Source organism: Enoplosus armatus, chromosome 8 (assembly GCF_043641665.1).
Source record: "Enoplosus armatus isolate fEnoArm2 chromosome 8, fEnoArm2.hap1, whole genome shotgun sequence".
NCBI classification, from domain to species: Eukaryota; Metazoa; Chordata; class Actinopteri; order Centrarchiformes; family Enoplosidae; genus Enoplosus; species Enoplosus armatus.
Window position 1 is genome coordinate 4,987,404 of NC_092187.1, and position 27,895 is coordinate 5,015,298.

Sequence of the window (27,895 nt, forward strand, 5' to 3'; positions counted from 1 at the left end):
GACTTGACAAACACAGGTGGTACTAATAACATAAATAATTTCTGCATTATCAAGGCTTTCCAGTTCCAGGGCTGTGGAAATGTACTGGCTGGCTGGTATAGCTTACTGGGGCAACTGAACAGAATGGAGCCGTCATTAATATTATTACTTCCACCTGTACTTTTCCTGTTATGTCAAGACAATGTGATTTGCTCAACGGCACTAAGGCCAGTTTTACCCCTGCATGTTAGCTGATGCCAGGCTTTAACCTACGTTGAAACGCTGCAGTCTCTTTAACCATAAGTCTGCCTCACTGAGCCTCGTGTTTAGAATAAGTCCTTTAGTTCTTAGTTTGGTTATGAGAGTTGGAGGTGTGGAAGAGGGACTTCCATGTTTCTATATAAAGATGTCCACAGGGTGACACTGTGCTCAAACTGGTAGTCGGCCAGAAGCGCGCTAGATTTGAGGGTAACAAAGGTTACCATGGAGACCTCTCACATCCTTTGTTTTGGCAAGTAAAGTGGAAAGCTGCTTAACAGCTGCTACACGGAGCCCTGTTAGAGAAAACGCCATGTTATTAATCCATAAACCAGTGTAACTAGATAGGCAAACAATGTGACCGCGTCACTCAACTATCAATAATTCATGTAGGAGTCAGGCGCGAGGCCCCAACATAAACTAGCTAGCACACTTTTAGTTAGCACAGCTAGCGAGCGCTAACTTTAGCCACGTACTGCTGACGCTAGCTGGGACTTCCTTACATGCTAGCCGGTCCAGATAGGAAATAGAAAATACTACTCTCCGGTGAGGAGACATTTTTCTGCCTGCTGCATTTGTTGCAGACTCCTCACACTGGATGAAGCTGTCATCTATCTGGCTGGACTGAGCAGAATCGGGCTGGCACGGTGAAGTTACGTAGAAAGCGTAACTATCTGTGGGCGGGTCTGTGGTGGCCAGTAGCTGGCTAGGCGTTCTCTGTCGGCGTTAGCCAGACAGGCTAGCAATGTCGGATTGGATTATTCCTGCCGGGGTCTGGATTGTGAGCCACCAGACATGATTTTATGGAGACCACCCTACAAGTAAGAGCTTCTGGTCTACGAATGTAATTCTAATGGCTGTGGTCGCTGTGTTGGCGAAATGATTCGAGAAAGAATGGCAGAGAGGGTGGGTTTTCCTCCCTGGATCCAGCTATTTAGAGGAAGGAGGTCGACAGATTTGGAAGAATGCGTTGCCATCATTTTCAGTTTCCTGCTACCCTTTTCCGCCAATTGTCATTCTGTTTGATGCAACGTATACTTGCAAACTGCAGTAAATGATTTTGCCACTGCATATACACTTTTCTAGGTTTACAGTCTACGAATGTGCGACTAACGTTACACCAAGACTGTGTGTATGACAGCCATCTTCAGTGGCTGCCTGCTGCAGTATCGTTAGTACAGGCGGAGCTATGTCTGTCTGTAATGCTTTGCTTAAGAATTAGTTTTGTAATGCTGATTGCTGGTGTGGTGGAGTCTATTTAGAGCTGGAGCACAGGGTGGTGTCGCAAAGTGGCATATTTCTGCGTTGTGTTTAAAGGTCTCAGCCCAGTGTTTATGACAGGAGAATGGAATGGCCTGTGCTGCCTTCAGGAGCTCCCACTAAGCCCGTTCACCCGCTGGCAAATTCAATTTGTGAAGTGTGCTTTTGAGTGGAAATACCAAAATGTTTGTTGAATAAAGCAATAAGGCACAGAGCTCATGTGGACTGCAGTGGCGGGCTAGAAGGGAGAAGAGCACCAGTCGTTTCATTTATATTTTTAGCTAATGTAATGAACAAAATGAGCTCTGTGACAGATAAAATGTGAACAAAGAGTGACATACATCCCGCACAGAATCGGGGAATTACATGTGATTTTTTTTTTTAAACATCCGTTTCTGTAACTATTCTTCGCACAATGTTTATGGTTATAGCGTAGAGCATGAAACACTATAATTTCGTCTCAGGTTATATTACTAGGTGGAGTTTTATCATGTGGGTTTAAAGGCCAGTTTGAACGAGGTTTCTCGAAGGATTGTAAGCCAGATATTCAGACATCTCTGAAGGCGTCGTGTTACGTAATAGAGGAGGGCTGGGCATGCAAAGAGTGGAGGGGGGGGGCGTAGGAGGATACGTGTAAGCATACATACTCCGTACACAAAGTGGCAATCTTACATTCTTGGATTTTTGACAGCTTTTGTACAGACAGACAGACTGACTGACAGACAGATTTGGGAGATTTTCACGGAGGGGGACGGTGAACGAACCGAGGATAACTCCATGTGTATTCAGCACTGCTGGTAAGACGCTAGTGTTAGTCTTTATGTATTATGTATAGTCTTCATATCAGAGAGGGCGATCGAAATGGAAATGTGAATTCATGTTTAATCTGGAGATTTACCTCGAAACACAGATGGGGGGGTTCACAGAGCCAGCACCTGCAGCCCCACGGAGGCAACACCGTATCGCTAACAGTGACCTGGTTGGTTTATCTTTAAGTTAGTTACAGTCCAGATTCCACCGTAATAAACATGAACACAGCCTTCAGTTTGCTTTATGCGAGTTAATATTTGAGCGATTGGCATTACAAATGTTGCGTTCAGGTGCTACATTTCGTCGCGTCTCCTGTAGGAGCCGTGTGGTGTTTACATCAGGCTATTAAAACCCGAGCCACGTGTTGGTAGCTTGGGACCATGTGGCCATTGTAAACACTGATGCCTTGTGGGTCTTTATCTGCTGTAACAGGCTGTTTCTGTGCCTTTGATCGGGAATTAAGGCCGAATTAGTCTGCTGAAAGCATGTTAGTAAGAAGTTGAAGTTTTTAGACTTGATGAAACTACGGAGCTTGTTTGGTCAGGAGCCAACAGAGACTGTATCTGGCTTCCATTGTGCTGTTCGGAAGAGTTGTTATGTATTATGTAATGTCACCAGCACTATTTGCATGGAGCTCCCCTTCCATCCACCCCACACACTAATTATAATGTCCAACCACTTATCAGCTTAAATGTCAATATTGTTGTAGGAAAGGTCAAGTTCCCACATGATAACCAGCAGACAGTTCGGGATCATCAGCAGGTCAGGTTCCTCCCACATCTTTTTGTTTTCCTGCATACACCAGTTGGAGAAATTACGAGAGAATTATGAGTGACAGCAGAAGATGAGGGAAGGCTTTGTCAGACAGCTGCTCTCTCAGATTGTCTTTTGTTTCAGGGATGGAGGCCCACTTAAACTCAATTTACTGGCCGAAGCATATTGACATAAATCTTTAATGAAGTACATTTTTACTATACGTCACAGTAATAATGTTAAGATGGTGTGAAAATATGTTTTGTAAGAAAAATGGTTCATTAACAAGATGACATTAGCACACCAACTATATATTAATCAATATATCACTGGGCTCAACAGCAGAATATTTTAGACCGTGTCAGAAGGCAGACGGGAGAATAATCTCTACAGACACAAACTGCATATAATTACTTATTAATAAATACATGCTTTTAAATTTAATTCTTCTGTTTCCCGGGCTACTTTATCAACACATGAATTATGGCTGCAAATAACAATTATTTTCTCATCGAATAATCTGCAAATTATTTTCTCGATTAATCGTTTTGTCAGAAAATGTCAGAAAATATATATTCCCATTGCTTGTTTCATTTGACCAACAGTTTAAAACCCAAAGATATTCAGTTTACCATCATATATAGCAAAGAAAAACATCAAATCCTCACGGCTGAGAAGCTGGAACCAGAATCAGAATCAGAATCAGAAATACTTTATTGATCCCCGGGGGGAAATTGTACAACCAGATAATGTGATGAAAAGGTTTGTCATTTCTGCTTGCAAAATGATTGAAACGTGAATAAGAAAGTGAATAATCGACTGATGCAGCTCTAATATGATTATATTTGTAGATATAAATAACTGTTTAACAATGGTACAGAATATCCGGTCAGCCTGCATTTGACCCTTTCATACCAGCATGCTAATAAGGGTTAATCCCTGTGTGTCACTGTTAACACAAGACTGCAATTGTAGTTGCAATCAATGCCAAACCACGGAATTACTCAAAATATTGTAGCCTGTGTTTTCTAACAGAGTTTCCGAGTTCAGTAAGAGGTCATTGCATCACGTACACTGGAAATTCAACGATATTGTAACATGAAAGGTAATGCAGCAACTCATTCTACAGTGAGGTAAATAAAGAGCAAAGCAACATCTACTGTAAGGTTATAGTAATCTCATAATAAACCCAGCAGCGATATGGATAATGTGTGTTAATGTGTTCAGACCAACCTCCAACACAGATAATGAGATAATATCTTGTTGGATGTCGGAAATATCAGGGGAAAGTACGTTTTGTGCGGAGATTCAAGGGCATGCTTTGAGTAGTATGCAGATCAGTGTGTGAGTAACAGAGACAGCCTGGAGCTGAGACAAGCAAGGTGCCCAAAAGCTCAGACTGAAGGTCAGAGGTCACTGATTAGGAGATGGTGACTGCCTGAGTGGAGCTTCAAGCCAGACTGTCCCTCTGATCTCTCCCCACCTAAGCCTCACCTTCCTCACACCACCCCTCCCTTTGTCTCTCTCACTGTCTCTCGTCCTCTCTCACACACACACATTTGCTCCACTATTGTCTCATTAATATCATTGCCATCTGCTCCATATGTAACAGCCCAATTAGAGAGATGCCCTTTGACCCTACCTGTCCAAATTTAATTTGAAGGCCTATGGCCATCGCTGCACACTCTTCTATCCTCACACAAACACATGCACACATATATAATCACAGCATGCTTATAGTCTGTCCAGACTTTGACCTTTCATTGTGGTCTCTCTACAGGGCCTGAGCTGATTTGTCAGCCTTCTGTAGGTTTGGTTTTCACCCCCCAAGTGTCCTCTGGATATCAGCTGACCATGGTGGTCTGAACAGAGGAAACGCAGGGAGAAAGCCTGGCACAGTGTGTGTTCACTCTAACACAGGAAGGCTCGACCAGCGGAAGAGCAGAGACGGACCGGAGCGAAGAGAAGAAGCATATTCAAACACAAAATGTCTCAAAACAGAGAACTGGTGTTTTTCTACATAAACTATAAACTCTCCCAGAGAAACTATCCTCTCGACCACGTGGGACTCATAGAGCCTCCGAACAGGACTGATGGGGGGGGGGCAGGGTCGGATGAGGAACAGAGGGTAGAGACGCACGCCAACGGGACTTTTAATGGCATGAGTCCCGGGACCCCTCCAGCGTCCCCGCTGAGGCAGCAACGGTTGCCGTCAACGACGAACCTGGACGCGGTGAAAGAGGCCCTCCGGGACTCGGCCAACGAGTTTGAGCTGCGGTACGCCCGCGCCTTCAGCGATCTGCACAACCAGCTGCACATCACGCCAGCCACGGCCTACCAAAGCTTTGAGAACGTGATGGACGAGGTGTTCCGGGACGGAGTCAACTGGGGCCGCATCGTAGGGCTTTTTGCTTTTGGCGGGGCGCTGTGTGTCGAGTGCGTGGAGAAGGAGATGAGTCCGCTGGTGGGCAGGATCATAGAGTGGATGACGGTCTACCTGGACAACCACATTCAGCCCTGGATCCAGAGCCAAGGAGGATGGGTGAGTCTTACACACACACACACTCACAAAGAAAATCGTGCTTAAGTGCTTGCAGTATGATGCTGTTTGCTTGTATACCCTTCAACATTACTGGGTTCAATTATATGGGTGAGGGAAGCTGAGGTCACCTGTATGGAAAATTTCCATGTTGACACTTATTCTCCACACCACAGCTGGCACCTACACTGGAGAACAGCAGTCAGTTGGAAAATAAGAATAAATCCTGTGCTTATTTTTCCAACTAGTTCTGGAAAAGGCGAACTGCTTTTGTTCATATGATAGTGTTTTTGGTTGTATATGCCGTTTCAGATGTGGTTCTCTGTCTCTGTTAAATATTTGAAGACCAGATTACTGTGTTGGTATGTTGTATGCATCATGTGCGTGACCAGCTGCCTGGTAGTGATTTCTATCTCACTGAGAAAATCCAGAGCATAGTTTTTTATATCATACGTGTTGCGACTTGGCTAATGCAGATGGGCCCAGATAAGCCAGCATGCTAACATTTCAACTGTATCAGCCTATTGTGACATGGCGGGGGCTTTGCAACCAGCGTAAGAGAGAAGGCTTCAGATTAGATATAATAGGGAAGACCAAGATAACAGGCAGCACACGCATGATATAAAAAACCGTATGTGCTTAAAGACAGTAAAAACAGAATGTTTGTGTGGTCAGCAGCTGGCTCAGCTGTTCTCTAATTGATCAGCAGCATGGAGCTCAATGAGCTGAATCGAAGTGGGAGCTTAACAGGCTACATCAGGGCTTTGTAGCTCTGCAGTCTGCCTGCCTGGGGATCGAAGTTCTCTCATCACAGGGCGGGATGAAGTCCAGGGCTTTTACAGATAGCCCTTTGTTTTACTCTGGTCAGTTGATTGGCTCTGTGCTTTGCTTTTTTTTCTTGTTCTTCCACTATCTGTCCATGTTTTCTTCCCTGCCCTGTCCTCCCTTACGTTATGTTATGTTCTTCACCAAGGCAGCTGCATTTCTGGTGTTAGCCGGAAAGTGGGTACATCCTGGTACTGACAGTCCGAGCCTGTGTTTATGTGTGTGCACGTGCGCTCATGAACACCTCCAGGACAGTTAAGGGCAGCTCTTTTCCTTTGTACCGGCCATTTGATGGTATGAAGGAGAGCGGGGGGCGTAGGGAGGGGCTGTTTATATTTTCTCCGGCTCCTTATAACTCTAGGTCGAAGGTTGATTCTATGGAAAGTGACATCCCAGTGGCTTAACAGCGTACCTAGAAGAAAACCCCATTGGGCAGACAGTGGCTTTGCTTTTTATTTCAGTGTTGGTCTGAAACCTGGAGATAACGCAGAGGAGAGGGGGATAGTATGGACAAGGTTATGGAAACAGGTGACAGGTATGACATGTGATAGTAAAGGCTAAAGCTTTGCAACAGACTGACGTTAGTTGTTCCTTTGTTGAAGGGATGCTGCAGCATCCTCCTTACCAGCTCCCGGAGGTTTGGTCTCATAAATACACTGCTACCCCATTGCTGGTTCTGATGTTTTTAGCCGTTCTAGCAGTATTACTAGGGATGGAAAGGTTGTGCTGTCGCTTGGTCCGTCCACCACTTTGATCCAGATTGAAATATCAACAACTCCTGAATGGATTTCCATAAAATTGTGTCCCCAGAAGATGAATCCTCCCATGACTTTTCCTCTAATGCCACCATCAGGTTGACACTTTTGGTTCAGAGTGAAATGTCTCAAAAACTATTGGATGGTTTGCCCCAAAATTTTGTACACACTCATGTCCCCTTCAGGATGAACTGTAGTAGCTTTGGTGATCCTCTAACTTTTCATCTAGCGCCACCATGAGTCAACATTTTAATTTATCCATTACTTCCTGCAAAACTAATGACAGTCCCATCAGCCTTTGTGTTAAGTGCTAATTGGCAAATGTTAGCATGGTGAACATTATCTGCTAAACATCAGCGTGTGAGCATTGTCATTGTCATTGTTAGCTTGTTGACATTAGCATTTAGCTCAAAGCACCCAAGTACAACTTCACTCGACTCAGTAGACCTCCGTATAGCTAAAAAATACAGAGATAATAGGAAAATAATTTTATTACTTAATTTAATTATTATTATTTTGTTACCTACACAGCTGTTTGTAGAGAAACAGTAAGAACTTGTTCACAAACTGGAGGCACATGCAGGATGGAAATAGAGCAACCATGAAAAGGTCGATCTGATGGTTGATATCATTTCTCATCCTGACCACGAATAAATGCTTTTACCATCACTGTCGTCAGCATTACAGCAATCAACACATCTGTCATGTGTGGTTGATCTCCATGATCTCATGTAGTCAGAATTATCCAGGCACCCACACACACTCCCTCAAACACACTCACACAAGACAATTTTGCTTAAGTTGGACCACCAGTTAGCATGCTGTAGCTGCGTAGGGGCTTGCATGTCAGAATAACCTAGATTTGGAGAAGTGAATGACTTCATCTGAAATGTTGAATGATGTTGGAGCATCCACTGGTATGGTTTCACTTCTCCTACCGCCGGATAACATTGTCTTGAGCACATGATGCCACTTCCGTCCCTACCAAGGTTTGTATAATTCACTTTTATACTGTTGATCCAATTGCCTGGTGCTGGGGAGATAACATTGGCTTGATGTGTGTCCCGTGTCAGTGATTCAAAAGTTGCCACAGGGGCAGTCCCAAGCTGCAGTGGTGGCAAACTAAAATATACCACTAGTCTAATATCATTTCTTTCTCTTCTCTGTGGTTTGTCTGTTCAAAGCCAACCTACACTTTCCCTGAAATGAGTCTCAAAGTAAAACCACATGAGACTTTGCTGTTCTTCCTTCTTTCTGTCTTTTATTTCCCTCTTCCTTCCTTCCCTCCCCTGACACCTCCTCATAGGGATGAAGCACAGAGCCGTTGGCAGATGTGGGATCCTGAGTATAGCTGTGAGGCAGGTGTGCCCTTAGTGTTAGCTGATGAAATATTAGTCTGCTCTAAGCAGCAGCAAGGTCACTCTCTCTCTCTCTCTCTCTCTCTCTTTCTCTTTCTCTTTCTCTCTCTCTCTCTCTCTCTCTCCCTCTCTCTCTCTCTCTCTCTCTCTCTGGGTGATTTAAATGAATCTTTTGCAGATAATCTCAAGGTAAAGTGATCAGTGTTGGCATTATTTATTATTTTGAGCTCAGGGGTGTCTCCCAAAAGTTGAGAATTTACAGTATGTGTGGTGGTCTTAAGCTCCGTAACCTGACACAATCTGACTGAGAATAGACTCCAAAACAGCATTGCATTCACAAGATAACACCTTATTAGGGAAGCAGTATTTGTTTCCAATATTATTGTCTAGAGCTGAGACAATAAGTTGATTAATCGATGAGCAGATTGACAAAAGAATAACCTCACCTTTAGCTAACATTTTGTAAACAAAAAATTGAAATAATGGTTAATTCTGTCTGAGTTTCAGCTGCATTTTCAATACATAAACACAAAGAAAAAGTGAGACAGTTGAGTATCGAAAAAGTGAAAGGTGTTTTGCACAACAGAGCAAACCTTGCTGTCATAAAAACGGATAAAGCCTCAGCCTAAATGATCCCCCCAGAGCTCATTTTGGAGCCTCCCCTGTCCAGGAGGCTGAGATATTTGGTTGTAGCTTGGGATGTGAGATAAATATGCTCAGCCAGACTCTCCCTCCACAGCCTGTGGTTTTAAAAGAAGCGCAGGAGTAAAGCCATATATTGTCAGATAATAAACCTTGGCAGAGACAGTGCTGTCGACCTAGTAATGCTGTTTCCAGCAGAGCAGGCGATGGCAGTGATTACTCAGTGGAGATTGAGCTGCCTCAGGGTGGGGGTACGGGGTTATTACCAATTATAGATGAATAATATCTCAACCTGCTACTGGGGGAAACAATGTTTTTTTCCCCTCTGACAGACTAATAAAGGCTAAACTCATTTAGAAGAACCACACTGCCACGGTCTGGGGAAGCTTGGCTGGAGCTGGATGGGGATGGGGGGGGGGGGGTCCAGTGGAGAAACGAGGGAAAAAAAGAGACCATTATCCCAGTTGTTCTGCTTTGTGCTGTCAACGGTCTCGGTAAGGTCAAGGAAAAGTTAACTACATGAAAAATGTCCTCAAGCAGTGAGTCTGTTTATATTGCCTAGTTTTCTTAGCCTGTTTTTTTTTATCACCTCTGCCACTTATGGCTGTATACACTACATGTTGTTATGCCATTCAGCACTAACACTTCAGTCATGACTAACAAGGTTTGTGTGTGTATCAAAGCCTGATATATCTTATTCCTCTGTGCCACAGAGCTCCATTCAATCCAAACACTAGTAAAAACACATCAATGAGCCGCGATGTTGGTTCCCTCGTTACCATGAACACACACACTGTAGATTTTACTGGTTCAATCCCACAAACACCGTCCTGCTGCTGGAATTACTCACGAGAGCACCATATGTGTATTATTTCGCAGCTAAAAATAGTCCCAGACAAATTCACTATTTACTCCTGATGAAGTGGCTTTTACTACTACAGTGCCCAGCTGCTTTCGGAAATTGCAAAAAACAAAACTATATAGTCATGATCAAAAGATTTACATCTTCAGTAACCAATGGCCACAGACAGGGTAGGAAAGTTGGGAAATTTTGACACATTTTTTGGTTTGATCATGTCATAGGAGTTGTTTACAATAACAAAAATGTACAATATTGTAACATAACTGGTGTGTTTATCTACATGTGTGATTATGAATGTATGCAGGCTAGGGGTTAGACACTGAGGGTGTAATTTAAGGCCTATGGAGGGTAAGTCCATTGACTTGTTTTGACAAGGAAAACACCTGAGCTCCCTTTGTGCCATTCTCCTTGGCAGACTTATTTACTCTCTCTCTCTCTCTCTCTCTCTCTCTCTCTCTCTCTCTCTCTCTCTCTCTCTCTCTCTCTCTGTAATTAACATGCACATAGGATAGTCAGTTAGATCCTCAGAGTCGTCTGTCAGACTACCCTACCGGAGAAGAGCAGGAAATCTCTCCCCTGGGACCTATCCAGCCCGCCTCCATCTTTCTCTCTCTCTCTCTCTGTCTCTCTCTTCCTCTCACACCCCCCACCCTTCATCTTCTATACATCTCTCCCTCTGTTTCTCTCCCGTGTTCTGCCATCTCCTCTACGTGCACGCCTCCCACTGCCACCATTCGATTTTTGTCCCTTATTTTTCTATCTGTACCTCCCTTCCTCCTCGCCCCTCGTCCCCTATTCATCATTTTTGAGCTCCTTTATTTCCCCTCTTGTCTGTCCTTCCTCCCCTTTTCCCTCCTCCGTTTCATCCCTTTCCCGCCATCTCTACATCCATCAATGTCTTGTCTACCTTCCAGACTGTAGTGATTAAACATATTACAGAGCAGACATGCTACCACACGCCTCCTCACTCTCGCCGTTTACCCTGTGTACCCATGTTTGTCAGTTTGTTTATCAAAAACGCACACATTGCCCCTAACATTGTCATCAGCATTATCGATTTCCTCTGACTTGATCCCTGCTCACCACCCCCACACCTCCACCCCCACCTAGGCAGCTCCAACCATCCCTTCATCTTTCCTTCTTTTACTCCCTCCTTATCTCGTTCCATCCCACCCTCCTCCTCCTAATGGCTGGTGTGTGGCTAATTAGGAGAGCTGTTTTTTTTTTTTTTTTGCAGCTTTCTGGTTTTTGCTTTAAGGACAGTGTTTTGCTCATCAAGCAAAGTTTCCATGAACTGATTGTGTGTTTGTTTGTAATCACACAGCGTGGCGGCTTGTTGTTGTCTCATACATTTGAGCATTTTATAGCATGGTAGCGCGCTGCAGAGGGGAGGGGACAGCGCAAAGTCAGACTGGTCACGTGACTACCTCAAACAAAGGACCTGTGGCCACATACACACACACAGGAATTTGCTTTACTGGCTTTTTGGTTCAGCCCACAGGTGGGTCGTCGCTTTGCAGACAAAGCCTTCGCTGAAAAGGATGCGCGGATCTAAAAGCGACTTTGTCGTCGTCTCATTCTTTAACTTGTGACACACACACAGACAATGCTCCCGCAAACCCTTTTTGCATTGGATCAATGGTGGGCACTTTTGTTCGAGCGTCAATATACGCCTCTGTGTGGTGGGCGGCTCTATGCAGATTGATCTGAATGTTTTCATATGAATGTAGCTGCTCAGCCATGGATGTCTCTCTATTGTTTTTGTATGCATGTGTTTAAGCTCACGCATTAGTTCTCCATGATCTGTGAGATCCGACATGTGTATGTATATGTGTGTGTGTGTGTGTTTGTACTCAACGGTGTGTGTCAGAGTCACAGCTTGAAAATGGCAGCCAACAGATTGTATGATTCAGTTGCCTCCAGCTCCATGACAAGAACATCAGGCTGATGTCACCTGTTTTTTAGGTGTGTGTTGATTGTGTTTATGTGAGTCCGTGGAAATGTGTGTCCTACATGTTTGTATAGAGACTCTTGTTTGCCTTTAAGGAGAGGGACGTTTCCAAACCATTCTTGTGTGGATGCAGTAGGCGGCTACATGCTCACGTTTGAGGAAAATTGGACTGTACCATTCCTGCAGGATCATCCAGTCTTCCTTTCGCCCTATTTTAGATGTGACAAACGTGTGCATTTGTGTGTCACCCTGGTCCTAATGCCCTTTGCACCAGATGTGGGTGAAAATTTGCAATCATTTTATTGTAGAACCACAGTGTATTTTGATGCATAAGTTATTTTAGCTCATGAATGACGCAAACTCAGTGAATTGATAACCACTCGCACACTTGATCCGTTCTATATAAGTCATTGCTAGAGCAGGCCTTTAGACAACAACTCCCCTCTGTGTGTGTGTGTGTGTTTGTTTGTGTTTACAGCTACAGTCATGTGACAGACAAAACCTGTAGCCCTGGAGAACACACACACAGAGGGACATCAATACAGTCTCTAATGACTACATTTTCTGCCTTTAGACTGCACCAGAATCTCCATCTCTCTTTTATGTCTTCTTTCTCTCATTTAGAAGCACACACACTGGTGTCACAACGGCGAGACGGCCGTATGTTCCACATCCAGACGTTGTTTATGTATACAGGACAGATATCCAGCTGTGTAATAGATGAGTGTGTGTGTGTGTGTCTATACTGCCAGCACACTGCAGAGCGTGGAGCTATTAGAGTGGCTTTGCCAGACGGGTAGACATCAGACTTCCACTGTGCCATTGCACCATTATGTGGTGTGTATGGCAATGTGTGGCGGAAGATGAGGTTAGAGAGGGGCAGATGCAGATGGCGAGGAAGGCAAACAGAGAGGAAGACGAGGCTGGTGACTCAGCTAGATGAGGATGCAGTATGTAGGTTAAGAGGTTTCACTGCATGTATGTTGTGTGTGTGGTGTACATTTCTATATGTGCAGCTCACATGTTATATGAACAGAACAGCTGGATGTTTGTGGTGCAGAGTGAAGACACTGCATTTGGTTGCGTACGTGCTGCTCCACTTCTCCGAGGCTTAGTGGTGAAATCAGGTCACAAGCAAGTCTTTCCCCCCTCCTTCCATCTTCCTCTCCATTCGCCCCTCTCCTGTCTTCTTGCCCACTCCATTTTTTTTACTTCTCCTCCAGCCCACATCCCTACCCTTTCCCATGCGACATATTCTTTTCTTTATTTCTTCCATCTTCTGTCTGCAGCCGAGTGTAAAGCCTAAGCATCTGCCCGCATCCTTCTCCTCTCTGATTGCATTTCATTCCTCTCCATCTCTCTCTCTCTATCTGTCTCTTCCCTGCTCTCTGTTTCCTCTCTCTGTGCTCATATCTGTGATCAGATTATGAGGCATATCATGGGATTAGTGTGTCTCATGGCATGTATTAAAGTGGGAGAGCTGAGGGATGCATAGAGAGGGTTGATGAGTATTTCATGGTAATGCGGCACCCAAGCTCATATAGCACTAAATGATGATAAAGAGCATCAAGGCCATCATCGTTATATTCATCACGGGTTGGTTTGAATGGCCAAGGGGGCAAAGCAATGAAGACAAAAGTTATCTCCAGTGTGTGCAATAAGAGAGAGGAGATAATAGAAAGAGTGAACAAAAACAGACTTGTGCAGAGCCGATGGATAGTCATCTGCGCTGAAGTGATTCTGAGGAATCTGCTTCTTTCATGTTGTCGAACTTTATGAAAATGTGCAATAAGTGATGGGAAGTGTAGTTTCTGTCAGTGAGCCTCACTGCTGCTCCTCTTCCAGCATACTTTTCTCCTCATGGGTTTCCCCCTTTTCAGTTTCCAGTCGTTTTCGTCAGCCTTTTTCTCCCCCTGCAGTCTGCTTCACCCTTGTTCTTTTGTTCTAGTTTCTTCCCATTTCTCATTTTGTCTCACACACTGCTTGTCTTTGTGTCTTTCGTTCCGTCTCAGTCTCACTGTTTCTGTCTTCCAGACAGATGGCAGGTCTCGGGGTCATGGTGAGGTGTCTGGGTGGGGTGATGGCCTACAGGGTGGAGGGTTATACTGCGGAAGACATCCAGTCAGAGAGAATCTGCGTCTTCCTTGCTTCAGCTTCCGCTCCTTCTCTGTCTTTACACTTTCCTAAACATGTGCTCTCTCTGCCAGACGTACACACACTGTCCTGAGTCCTCGGCCATCCTGCTGTGCCTCAACGGTGTATACATATGTGTGTGTGTTTGCTGACAGAATGGGGTTTTGTGGAGAGAGACAGCCCCCAGAGTGGGGCAGGGAACAGATTGGAGTCTGAGCCTCCATGTCCTGACTCATTAATCTCTTCTTTAATTCATGGTCTCACCGCCGGCTCAACACGTGCACACACACACTTGCACATGGACACACACAGAGCCAGCTCCAAGGTCCAAACGGAGACGAAAGAGTACACACAGACACATTGATGCTGGCATAAACACCAGCAAGTGTCACTACTGAGGGGAGGTTTAATTATTGAATTTCCTCATTTTCCATGCTTTCTTTCTGCTGGAAATGATTCATCACACTTCAAACCAGTTCTGCTGTCCCCTCACACCACCCCCTTAACGCCAGCATTGATCTCATGCTTAAGGTGGCAGTGATCTAGCCAAGAACGTGAAGTCGACAGGACTGTGAACTAGCTGAATGACTGACGGATGCTAACCTACCATGTAAGGTAATGCTGTGCTTTGAAGCTACTCATCTTCATTTCTGGGACTAATTGGAGCAGTTTTTGAAAGTCCTGCTTTCAGTTTTCCCTAAGGGTCATGCAGAAGAAGAATGAAGAAAGTTATTATCCCACCACTTTCTCTCAAACTCTCCCACTTTACCCAAAACATGTTTCAAAGCGTTGACAGTTGTGCCCTTTTGTGCATAGAGCTGCTGCCTGTCAGCTTGTTGTTTGAAATGTCAAGTATTCCCAGCAGCGTATCAAAAAAAATAAGTAGAGGGGAACCCCATCCAAAAGAGAAAGAAAAACAATTTATTCAAGCGAAAGCTTAAATGTAAAATAAACATGCACATTTTAAGCAATACGATTCGAATGGATGCACTCTTCTTCAGGCATCAGCGATTGTAATATGTATTTTTCATATTTTCCTCTCAAAGGGAGTGCGTTTTCATCTTTTTGGCTGTTAGCTTGAGCAGTCAGTCTTTTTTGGATTGTACTTGATACCCATTTTCCTTGTATTTTGACTCGACTTTGACCTTACCCAGCATCTGCTCTTGTCGCTTGCTGATGTAGAAACCATGACTTACCCAACATGTAAGGGGGCAGCAGCCAAATGCCTGAGTTGTGAGATCTGACTGTGCTGTGGGTGTCTCTGCTCAGTGCTTAGCTCCACAGTAATTCCTACCTGGATCATACGGGATCTCTGGCAGCCGGCCTGACTCCCTTGTTCCTGAAAACGCCTTGGCAATTGTGATAAGGATGAAAAAAGCGGCGGAAGGCTTGAGGAGGAGCAGGGAGAGAAGAAACTCGTGGAGATGATGAGGACATTGATAAGGAAGGAGGAACAGGCGCTCACTTTGTTGGCTTTTTTTTTCGTACTGGACACAGATTTCATGCTATAAAGAATGAAACTGACATCATGCAATCACTAGGCCACTAGAATGATGAAAGTGGTGATAATGAATACAGTAATTGTAATCATATGATGGTGATGACAGTCTTGATTAGGATGAGGGTTATGAGGTTGTGCTTTAACTGTGAGATCATTATTTTTATTATAACCAAACTTGTGGTGTTGAGACTGACACTGCGTTTAAAAGGGCAGCCCCTTCATTCATTTCAATGAGACTACTGTGTTGAGATAGTGGGGTAGCCAATGCAGGAGGCGCCAGCTAGAAAAAAACCCTCTATGCTATCGCTGTCTGAAAGCTTGGTGTGTCCAGCAACGCTGGTAGTTCTTCCCATAATGACTAGGCAAGAGACTTTTTAAAATGTATGAAAAAAAAAATCAAAAACTGAAGTCTCTCATTTACAAAAGTATTTAGAGCCTTTATTCAGTGCCTTGTAGAAGCACTTTTGGCAGCAATTCCACTTTCTTCTTGGGTATGTTTCTACAAGCTTAGTGCACCTGGCAGCCACTCCTGTTCTTCTTGGCCGATCTTCTCAAGCTCAGTCAGATTGGATGGGGGAGTGTCTGTGAACTTCAGGTCCCTCCACAGGTGTGCTCTGGGCTTTGTACGTTGGCCATTCAAGGACATTCGGAAACTGATTCCCCAGCGTTATTTTGGGACATTGTCGTGCTGGGGGTGAACCTTCTTCTCCCAATCCCTGCAGCTGAGAAGCACCCCCATACCGCCACCACCATGCTTCACCATAGGGATGGTATTAGCCAGGTGGTGAGCAGGACCTGGATTCTGCCAGTCTTATCTCTTGGAGTTCAGTTTTTGTCTCATCAGACCAAGGCATGATTCCTCATGCTCTCAGAGTCCTTTAAATGGCTTTTGGGCAAACTCCAAGTATGCGGTCAGATGCCTTTCACAATCTGTCTGTCCACTCTGTCATAAAGGCCTGATTGACAGAGTGCTTCCTTGTGTCACAGTGGCCATTGGGTTCGTGGACTGTGCTCCTGCAAACATGGAAAGCTTTAGAAATGGTTTTCTACTAGGGATGCTAATTTAGATTTTTTTTTCCTGACCAATAGCCGATCCTTGTTAACCAATCATTAACCGTTAATCGGCAAGATTAAAATGTACTAGATTTGACAGATGTCAATGACCCATTAAAAAATTACCAATAGGCCTATTGCAAATGGGTTTTTTTTCATAAGAAAGGGTTTATTTTTCTCTAGCAGCACAAACAGCAACAGATCATGAGGATTCACACATCGACACACATTGAATCCTCCAGCGCTGAGACCAACAGATCTCCCGTGTAGAAAAATATTTTATAACTTTTGTAATAGGCTAATTAATTATCAAAAGTGTTAAAATGTGGACAATGTGATTGGATTTATCATCTCAAATACGGTGTGTCATTCTGCATGACTTACGTTTTTACAGTGTGTCTGCGCTTCATCAGGTGGCTTATCTGACCCTTAGAAGTTAATCTGCTGTTTCTTTTGATCTTGCCGAGTCACTGTGATCCGGTCATGGACTGTTTTTCACAATGTAAGGCAGAGGTCATAACACACACATCACATTCACTCACTGTACTTGAAACTTTACACACACTCTCTTTTTATATGACGTCAGCTTTTTTCACCTGCCAGAACATTATGACTCCTCCACGTGTCGCTCTCTGTGTTTCATCAGTCACAGGGATCCAGCACTGACTTTACTCTATAAACAAAAACAGATGATGTGTTGTATTCCACGCTGTAGGACACTGCCATGTACGTACGTGTGTGTGTGTGTGTGTGTGCGCGCGCACAAGGCCATGCAGTGTTCACATGCACACAGTGTCCAGAATTAGCTTTTTGGTCTATCTACCAATGGCTGGTAAACTGAAAAGATTTACCAGCCAAAATATTGTCCAGCCGGCCATAAAACGGCACAAGATACAATGTCATTAAAAACTCTGTAATAACTATTTTGAGCTTGAGTTTTCGTGGTCTTTAATCGATTCTTTTTCATACAATACCTACGACAAACACTGCATGAGTGATGAGCATTTGTGGCAGATGACCTCATTTTTATTTGCTTTTTACTGCAAGTGGCGAGTGCTCATTTTGGGCCCTGTGTGCACACATCCTCAGTGTTGCAACTTGCAGGAAGTGTTGCTCAGCTACAGCTGGGACGGATGACATTTTTAAGTGTTTGAAGAGCCAGCTTCTTCTCCTTGTGACTCTCAGAGACCATCAGGCTTTGGGTCGATGGCTTTTTGTGAACCCTCAAACTGGGATTCTGCTTTGCACCCCATGTGTTCCTTTTCTAATCCATTTCGTTTAGGGTCTCTCACAAGGTTTGAACCAAAAAACAAACAAACAAACAAAAACTATATGTACATATATATATATATATATATATATATATATATATATATATATATATATACACACACACACAATGTATCAGAGGCTTCTCTCTGCCCCTACTAGGCTTCAGGAAGCTGGCCAATCAGAGGAAAGTGGGAGGCCTTAAAGAGACAGGAGCTCAAACAGCTTGTGTCTGAGGGGCTGCATGAAGGGCCAGTATAAGTTAAATAAGGACTTTTTTGAACCGGGAATCATGCAAAGCTACTCTAGTGGTGTGCCAGAATAAAAATATAGAGCTGGAAATGAGCATAATAGGTCCCCTTTTAAGAACTGCTTTTCTATAATACTGTCTTCAGTTCTAGACAGCCCTCTCAAAGGCATGGAAATAGAGTGGATGTTTTGTGTACAGTACTCAGTCGCTGCTAGTTATGCTAGCAGTTAGTTAAATCTGCCTTAGAAGAAGTCTAGAAAAGAAACAGACTGCAAAATTCCCTTTCCTTACATTCCTTTCTGGCCATTTACTGACTGACTGTGCGGATGTGGCCACACACACACACACAGATATGCAGATATGCCCTACATAACACAGGCGCATGGAATTCAAAACATGCTCATGACTGTGTCACAGGTTTTGGTGTCAAGAACAGGTTCTGAATTGAATTCTAAATATATTAGAACTCAGCTTTTTAAAAATATTTGATTCTTCTAAAGAATCCTATCTCTCTGTGTCATCATAGAAAAATGCCGCCTTTATTGATTTATTCATTGGTTTGTCTCTTTCCCACGATGCCCAGTTGCCCACAGAGCATGACCTCCGACAGTAACTTTCCACTTTACCTCAGGTGGTAATGTCCCCTCTCTCTGGATTGGACTGGTTCAAAGCTGGTTGATCTAGATTGTTTTTGTCAAGTCATTGCTATTCAGAGGGAGTGTTGCACACAAACACACACACACACACACACTCAAAGCTATGTATGAGAGCGCATGTGTGTGTGTCTAACGGGAAGAGCCTTTGTCAGCTTTCTATCACAGTAGAGAACTTTCCAGTTAGTAACTGAACACTCTGAATTCAGGACTCTGCATGTAAATGGGACCTTCAGCTTCCTGTCTGGCATCAGCAGAGGTTGCGTGGCCTGAATGTCATGTGCTCTGCGGGTTGCTCGAAAGCGGTCCTTGTCTGTTGAAGACTGTTTAGATCAGATCTTACGGGTCAGAGTTGTGCTTACATGTACAGCTGAACTTTTAATTTTAGTGCTAACCCCATTGACATAAATATCAGAACTGCAACTCATGATTCTTGTTGGCAATGAGGATGACAATCAAGCCCGAATGATACTGGATCTAAATCTTTTTATTGAATCATGACAATGCTCAACACAATCATCACAATACCAATCACAATAAGCTTGAGGTATAACAGAGAGGGGAAAAGAAGATGGTGAGGACAGGGTTGAGATAATTGATCCTTTACACAGTAAGCACACATTTTACACACAGTTATTGTGTAGAGGGAAATCTACGCAGACGCATCAGAAACCCTCGTCCAATGTGCTTGTCACTTCCTTCCGTATTTTGGCACTGAGCCTTTCCATTGCAAAAACTCTCTATATAGTTGTGTTATAGTAGGTACAACAAGTAGGGTTTTTTTTTGCCGGAATGCTATTTTTGAACAACCAAAAAGCAATGCATTTAAGTTTCACTCAATACACAAAGGGGATCTACTGGAATCAATTTTGCTCATAACACGAGGTTTATCTCTTTGAGTGAATCATAATGAAACATTGTCAAGATCCTTTTCCCATTGCTTCCCAACTCTTTCAATATTATGTCCATTATAGCTCTGTAAGCTAGTGTTTTTAAATTACTCAAACATATCTTTGACATTTCTGCAATTTTCTATTTATTGGCTGACATTTGTTATGTTATGCTGCCAATACGTTGTGATAAGCTACTGTAAAGACTGGCCGATACATATACATGGCCGATTTATAGCTCAGGCTCTAGTCTTAAGATTTCCTCTTCTATCCATTTAAGTTAAGGATTCATAATGACATAAACATCCTCACATTTGGGAAGCTGTCACCAGCAAATATTTGGCATTTTTGCTTGAATTATGTTGTCGACTAGTTTTGTCAATGAACTAATAAGCATTTATTTACACTACCAATCACTGACAATAGTTTGTTTGTGGTGTGTCAACCTTTGGTCTCAAACGCTGACAGAGATGAACAAGTTGTCCTGAATCTGCTCACACACCCTGGTGCTATCAGTATTCAGCTTGACATCACGATTGCTAATATAAATGCGTCCCCAAGTTATTGAATTTCAATTAATCTCCAGCCCCATTTTGCCCTAAAAGGAAAAGGATGTGAGCTTTTAATCGACGTCTGCTGTGTGTGTGTGTGTGTGTGTGTGTGTGTGTGTGTGTGTGTGTCATGGTCAGGGAGTTTCACAATCGGAGCATTGGAGTGTTGCAGCTTGTTATGGTGCAACACCAGAGCAACCGACAAGTTGGAGCTGATGAATGGGAAGCTGCTGCTAATGATCGTTAAAATGCTCCTTTCTCCACATGTAGCATTGGGCCATTTATCAGCCATAGAGATGGACCTACAGGCCCAGACACACTCACACACATCACACACACACACACCAATCAGCTGCTTTCCAGTAGCCGTGGCAACCAACTGCAGAATCTCCTTCCCTGTGCCCCTTCACTATTTCTCTCCCTTTCTGTCTCTTATATCCAACCTTTTGCTTTCATGAGCTAATCCTTCCCTCATCCTCTTTTTTTTCTCCCCGTCTAACGAAGAAAGAGAAAGTTAAAGACACAGAAAAGCACAGGAAAAAAAAAAGAAAAAAGGAGACGAGGCCTGAAAGCACTCTGCAGGCCGCTGCCTAGCACCTGATTTCCTCTGGGAACAGAGCGGAGATAAAGAAATAAAGGCGTGACCGTGTGAAAGGAAAAGAGAAAGGGAGAGAGTAGATAAAGAGTGGGTTTACCTGCCAGGTGGGACTAGGGGGAGTTTGAGCATATCAAACCAACAGTGCTGCCTTGACATGTGCATAGTGAGCTGACTGGTAATGCTAGTGAAGAAATAAAACAGGGGCCCCTCAGGAGTTCTGTTGATGCTATGTTGAAACTCAGATTCCCAAGTGAAGATATTAAGTTTATAGGCAGAGAGGTAATGAAATAACTGACAGAAAAGTCATTAGTTTTGTTATATTTTGAATTATGTGTACAAATGCTTAATAGTGGCAGTGGAAGTAATGATGCTGAAGGCAAAAGTCAAAGGTCGGAGAGTTAAGCATGAGGAGAGAGCGGGACACAATGGGAGAGAGGCGGTGTGTGTCTGTTTGTGTACGACATCTCATTTTAATCACTGACCACACCTGTGGCCGACACGTGAAGAGTGCATAAAATCCTGGCTCTCACAGATCAAAGTTAAAGGTGATCTATACCATTTAACTTCCAAGCCAATAAAAAAGACGGAAAAACAACAGAGAAAACAAAAAAGAAACAAAAATAAAACCTATGTAAACATAAAAGGTCATTTAAAGCAATCCCGGCACCCCAACAGTCTCCTGTATTGTGCTAACTAATATCCCATACCCTAAAATTCTTAACACATCAATGAGTCATACTGTTGCACTGGGTGACATGTTCTTTCATTACCATGAACACACACACTATAGTTTATTTTGACTCCATGCACCGTGCTGCTGCTGGAAATACTAGAGCACCGAATGTGGATTCATCCGCAGCTGAAAATAGTCCCCAACCAATGCATTATTTTCTCCTGTTTGAGCAATGTTTGCAAAAAGCTACTGCTCAGCTTTTTTTTTTAAGAAAATGATTAAGCCTTGTTAAAAAAATGAATGTATATATCCGGGACCTGTTTTTTAACGGTTTACTTTGTTAGCAGGAAACAATAGGCTTGGGTAGAGAGCCATAGACATGTTGGGGAGGTCAGAGAGAATGGAGATACAGACTAACACATTGTTGGTTTTGTTGACAATAACAAAACCAGAATATCACCGACCTTATCCTTAAAGCCACTATGTACCCTCTGGTATATGCGGGCTCTTCCAATTACGTAAAATGAGCCTGGCTGCTGCAATAAAACCTGCCAACTGCCAGCCCAAACTGCTTCAGTAAGCCCAGGTGACCAGAGAGATTTATCCCCGAATGAACACATTTGTGGGGTTTCTGTTTTTTCCAGTAGCCTGCTTATGTTTGAATATTCTTATAAAGAGTCTTGGTCTTGCATACAGAAATTGTAGACGTTTAATGTTGAGTTAAAGTGCATCTCTCTAATTGAAACATCAGTTATTGATCATTAAAGCTGCTATACAAATTCATATTAGACAAAAGAGAGCTATGAACACCAGAGGATCTTTGTCAGTCTGCTGTACCTGTCACACCCAATAATACATGAGTGAGGATATAAATATATGCGCAAACATCAAGTAATGTTGACCTTTCTACAGCATTTGAAGGAGCTTTCCTTTCCATCCCTTGGCACTACCACATAATCAATACACTTTGAGTCATAATATGTTTCCTGCCCACTGAATGGTAACATGTCTTGACATGTCCGTTTCACAGGTGTCACTCACCGGCACAAAGTGCTGTAGTTGGTTCTCTACACCCACATTCCTCACATTGTTCTGTAAGATCCGACAGGAAGGGATGGGCAGTGGTCAGACTTCCCCTTTTATTAAGAAAGACTCAAAAGCCGCAGTTTAACACTCACTCATTCAGTCATTACATGATGTACAGTACTGTACAATAACACCACGTCATTATTTTCTTGAGTACGATTTATCCATCCCTCGTGGCTAATTCCAACTGCTTTGCTTTAATGCAGCTCAGTCATCATGATGCTTAAGAGCAACTTAGCTCCAGTACTCTGTTGTCTGTTGTGGCTCACTTTGACTCCTGTGTATCCGTCCATGTTGCCATCTGTGTCATAAAGTAACATCGATAGTTCATTTTGGTTTAATGGCTAGCAAGAAGGCCAGTTTATCTTTTCTGAAAATGTTCATGTGCTGTATCAAGGCCTGTAGGAAGTCAAGGTGAGGTTGAAGCCAAATATTCACTCTTCCTTGGCAGCTTCCTCACAGGCAGACAGAAGGGAGAGAGAGACTCTTTGATTCCTCTCAGTCATTAACAAGACCTTGGTGGAGTGGGTCAGAGGGTGAGTATGCAAGGCCACTCTGTTCCGGTGAGTAAGAGACGAGGAATGACGGGGGTTGAAGGTGAAATTCTTGCCCTCTTCCCTTGTAACAAGTTAACCGTGTATGAGAGGCAGAGTGGCCTCTCAAGTTAAACCTCCAAACCTTCTTCTGTGTTGCACTCAGTTTCATACGTACAGATTCCTACTCATTGATTGGGACCATTGACTCAACGCACAAGTGTTGAAGCTTCTCTGGAATGTTTGTTCACTCTGTTTGTCAAGTATTTTACAGTAGACGTGTATGTGAGTGTGTTTATTTAGAGCTAAACCATGAATGAAAAGAGCTACTGTGAGACCAGCTTGGGCCTCTTAGAGCCCACAAACTCTCCTTCTGATCCAAAGAGCAGAGACTGCTTTAGGCAGTGGTCTCAACAAAACTTTGGCGGTAAACAAATACGGTTAGTGTGTCTGTCTCTTTCAACTTTGGCTGCGTTTATGGCTATAATTTATGTTATTGTCAAAACCAAAACACAGTTATGACCTTTTTGGAATTTTGAAACAAACAAAAACGACAGACAGGAGACACTTAAATGGGCTCGGTTGTATTATTTACCTGATCAGCTTTAAAATGATGAGCTAATTATCAAGTGCACATATAGCCTAGAATCAATGTTAAAGGTAGAAAGGGTAGTTGTATTTCTTTAATTAGCAAGTTATTTTGTGCCTATATTTTGTTTAATCTTTGAGTTTTGCATTCTGGTTAATTGATCAAAAGTGTTCATGAAGCCTTTAAAAGATCTGATTGCCATTATTCTACATTTGTCTCGGCCTCAAGCCCATTGGTTCGTACTAAAAACTGGTCACAAATAATGTAGTTTAACATTTAAAACAGGCTTAGTAATTTCCTAAACAGCTGGGTACTGCAGTTTTTAGCAAACGTTACTCAAACAGGAGGAAAGTGTGTTTTTGTTGGGGACTACTTTCAGCAGCGGATTAATCCACATTTGGTGCTTTAGTGAGTATTTCCAGCTGCAGGATGGCGTATGTGGGATTGACTCAAAATAAACTACAGTGCCCATGTTCATCATAATGAAGGAACATGTCAGCCAGTGCAACAGTGTGGCTCATTGATGTGTTTTTAGTAGCTTTTGGACAACAATGGAGCTCCATGGCACAGAGGAAGAAGATAAATCAGGCTTTAGACACTTGTTAGTAGGATCAGTTTATTGTTGGTTTTGGTTTTTCATGGGATTTGTTGACTATAACAAAAATGTTATGTCACCAGACTTACCCTATAAGACATGGTGGTGACAAAGGGCTCTCAAAAAACTTGCTGTTACTGTAACCAGTTTAACACCATTATTATATTATTATATGTATGTCACTGGTCTGATGACACATATATTGAGCTGCCAGTAAGTTTCTGGTTAAGGTTGTAGCTCACGCAACAGAAATGAAGTCATCACTGCACACCCCACCTTATCTTCCACCAGCACATCACACCCTACATATTCTTAGAAATATTAGCTGCTGATTTGTTTCCTAAGAACACAGCATTGTAGTTTGGCACAGATGTCACAAAATCTAAAACAAACTAGGGCTGCAGTTAACGATTATTTTCTTCAAATTGCTAATCCTGTCCAACCAACAGTCCAACACCCAAAGACTCTCCATTTACTGTCATAAGTGACAAAGAAAAGCAGCAAATCCTTAAATTTAAGAAGCTGGAACCAGCAAATGTTGACTGGAACTACTTATCGATGATCTAAAACAAACACACCTCCCACTTACATGTATATATTTTCAAAGTCGTGCTGTAACTATGCAGTCTCATTATTTGTGTGTTTCCTGAGTACCAGTCAGTTTCATTGTTCAGGCATTTGCAGTGGTCCACTGGTGATGATGTCACCACATCAGACAGCAAGAGAAACTGGAGCGTAAAAGAAACCTAGGCTCCACAGTTCTGTTATCAAACACAAATCAGGATGACTTCAAACTCCTGGAATGACTCAGGAATGACACCCCTACGCCTCCTCATTCCTCGATCAAGCCCTTTCTCTCTGTGAGCCATCTCTGACCCCCCTCTACTTCTTCATATTGTTTCACTCGTATGCCCAAGATTACCCAAAGATGTTTCAGCGTGAAGCTTTATTCACACAGCCACACAATCAATGAATAACGATGGTGCATGTTTTTCATGCTGTGATTGGTCACACTGATGGGACATTCCTGTCATAGATATATCATGTAGTTGAAAGTGGCAGTTTTTTGATTATAGGCTGCAATGTACAGCACCACCCACTGTGCTGTTATCTATATATCGGCTTATAGTCATTGTTTTTATCCTAAACACGAAATACAAACAATCTTGATACGGATCCCTTAGTAGTTGGGTGTTTTTTAAAAATCAACTAGTCAATGCTCTCTGGTGGACACACTATCTAATAGTAACACTTTTACAAAAACAAATGTATAATATACAGTCTGATTTCACCACTTTATCATCCATTAAGGAAATTAAAGTGTAGTAATTGAGCTCTTTTGCTGCTGCTGCTTCAATTTGTTTTTAAAGATGTGTATTGCGCATACGCACACATTAATATTTCTCCGCTGGATTAAAATGGAGGCCCTGACCTTTTTATTTACCCATTGCCATGGTGAAATGTGTCATTGGAGCTGAATTGATGGTGGCTTCTTTTTTAGTCAGCATGCACGTGTTTAACTCGGGGTGAGGAGTTTCCGATCTCTGTGTTAGTCAACTCAGGGTTAGGTTCAGATTGAGATTCGGCTTTCTAGAACAGGGCAGAGGTCTCTGGCTAACACCACAATAATATCCTCTACTTAATTACTCTCTGTTTCCAGCAACATCCCTCCCTTCTTCTTCCTGTCCTTTCTCAGGGTAGTTTCCAGTAACAGCCCCCCCCCCCCCACACACACACACACACACACACACACACTCCATATAAGACCTTCTGTCCTGCCTGTTGAATCCACCTCTGACTAAGAATCAGACATCTGAATTAGTCATTTTCAGACTAAATGCTCCTGATTTGAAGAGCATTAGCCTCACAGATCATGTTTACTGAGGTGAAGTGTGGACAACAAGAGCATGGTCAGTAGTGACTCAGTGGTCCACGTCCAGCTGATCCACCGTTTGTGTTTGTATGTGAGCCTGACTGGTGCCTCCTTGTGGCCTCAGATTAAAACTGCGGGCTCTGCAGCCCATTTCCAGGAAATGATTTCAGTGGGCGGCGATGTAGGCTCAGCAATGTGAGGACAACGGTGGGAAAGAATGTCAGCAGCAACAACGGTTCTGCAGGGATCTGCTGCAGAACTGATGGGATGCCGGAGAGGGGAGGGGAGGGGTGGTGGAAATTTTTTAAAGCAAGAGTTGCTGTGACCGGGTCTCAATGCTGAATTTAATGTTGTGGGTTTTTCCTTTAATCAATGAGATCTTGTTGTTACTGTGAACGGTATGGATGCAGGTGGTTTTTGGGGCTTTTCGCTGTTCGTGAGATTACCTTACCTGTATGACTGCTGCGGTGGATGGAAATTTCAACATGTGACCGTGTGGGTTCTCTCCACAGTCATTCGGATACTCAGCTGTGGGTGGCCCCGTAGCCGTCTGCTTGTTTGAGGCCTAGAGACCTTTTCAGAGGGGAAGCCACCTGAACCTGTCTGTTGCTTTTGTCTTCAGTGGGGAGTTTTGGGATGTATGCATGCATGCAGGATTTTTTTTTCTTCCAGATTTGAATACATCACACATAGTCAGCAGCAAAAACCCCGGTGTTAACCCTTTTTCTTTCCCCTTTTCTCTCTTTTTTTCACGTCTGCCAGGAGCGCTTTGCCGAACTCTTCGGGCAGGACGCGGCAGCAGAGAGCAGGAGGTCTCAGGAGAGTTTCAAGAAGTGGCTGTTGGCGGGGATGACCCTGGTGACCGGGGTCGTGGTGGGCTCGCTCATCGCCCAGAAACGCCTGTGAAGGAGGATACACTACAACTCTCCTAACACCCCCGCCCCTCCACCCACCCATGACCCTCTCCATTGGCCTACTTCACTACCCTCAACCTACACACCACGGAAGTTTAAATGAAGGTCCCGTTTGTCTCGTCAGAACTGAGAATCCTCACATGTTGTTGAACTTTTGAGAAGACAGAGAAGAGGAAGAGTTACTCGTATTCATGTGTTCACCTTATTCCACCCTGATGAAAAAGATGTGGTTGTCCAGAAGCAGACATGTTATTCTTTCATTCACTGAACCAATTGTTCATTCTATCCCTTTCTCCACTGGTTCCTGTATTGTTTTTCTTCCTTTATGTTTGTATGTATTAGTTTTAACAAATTTTGGTTTTCCCTTTTTTGTCCTCAAAAGAGGCTAAAACTGATTCAAGTCTTCACAGTTAACCCAAACCTGTCTGATATCCTGTCTGTGTGTTGTGGGGCCCGGACTGCTGTACGTGTCCCGTCTTGAAGCCTGTTTTGTTGCCCACAGACAGCTCTACAATAGCTTTGTATGTGCCATATGGAGAGTGAAAGCAGGGGAGGATGTAGCACCTGCCCATGAACAGCTTCTGTAGTTCCCATTTCCTGCCAGCCATCCTGATCGCCAACACATACAGTATAACATCATAATCCATGACTCCCTACGCTGATTGTTTTGTCTTCCCCCTGTCCTTCATGCCTTTTGGTTTTGTGTGAACCGTAAACGGAGTTAAACAGATTTTAGTTAACA

At 43.4% G+C, this 27,895-nt stretch overlaps 1 protein-coding gene across 1 annotated transcript; it reads left to right on the forward strand.

Annotated features, from left to right (window-relative positions):
* Positions 1 to 1,016: 1,016 nt before the first annotated feature.
* bcl2l1 (BCL2 like 1) lies at positions 1,017 to 27,241 on the forward strand. The gene is made up of 3 exons (XM_070910248.1): positions 1,017 to 1,058; positions 4,841 to 5,602; positions 27,002 to 27,241. Exons 2-3 carry the CDS (start codon positions 5,048 to 5,050, stop codon positions 27,143 to 27,145), a joined length of 699 nt encoding a protein of 232 aa, XP_070766349.1. The 5' UTR covers positions 1,017 to 1,058; positions 4,841 to 5,047; the 3' UTR covers positions 27,146 to 27,241.
* The last annotated feature ends 654 nt before the right edge of the window (positions 27,242 to 27,895 follow it).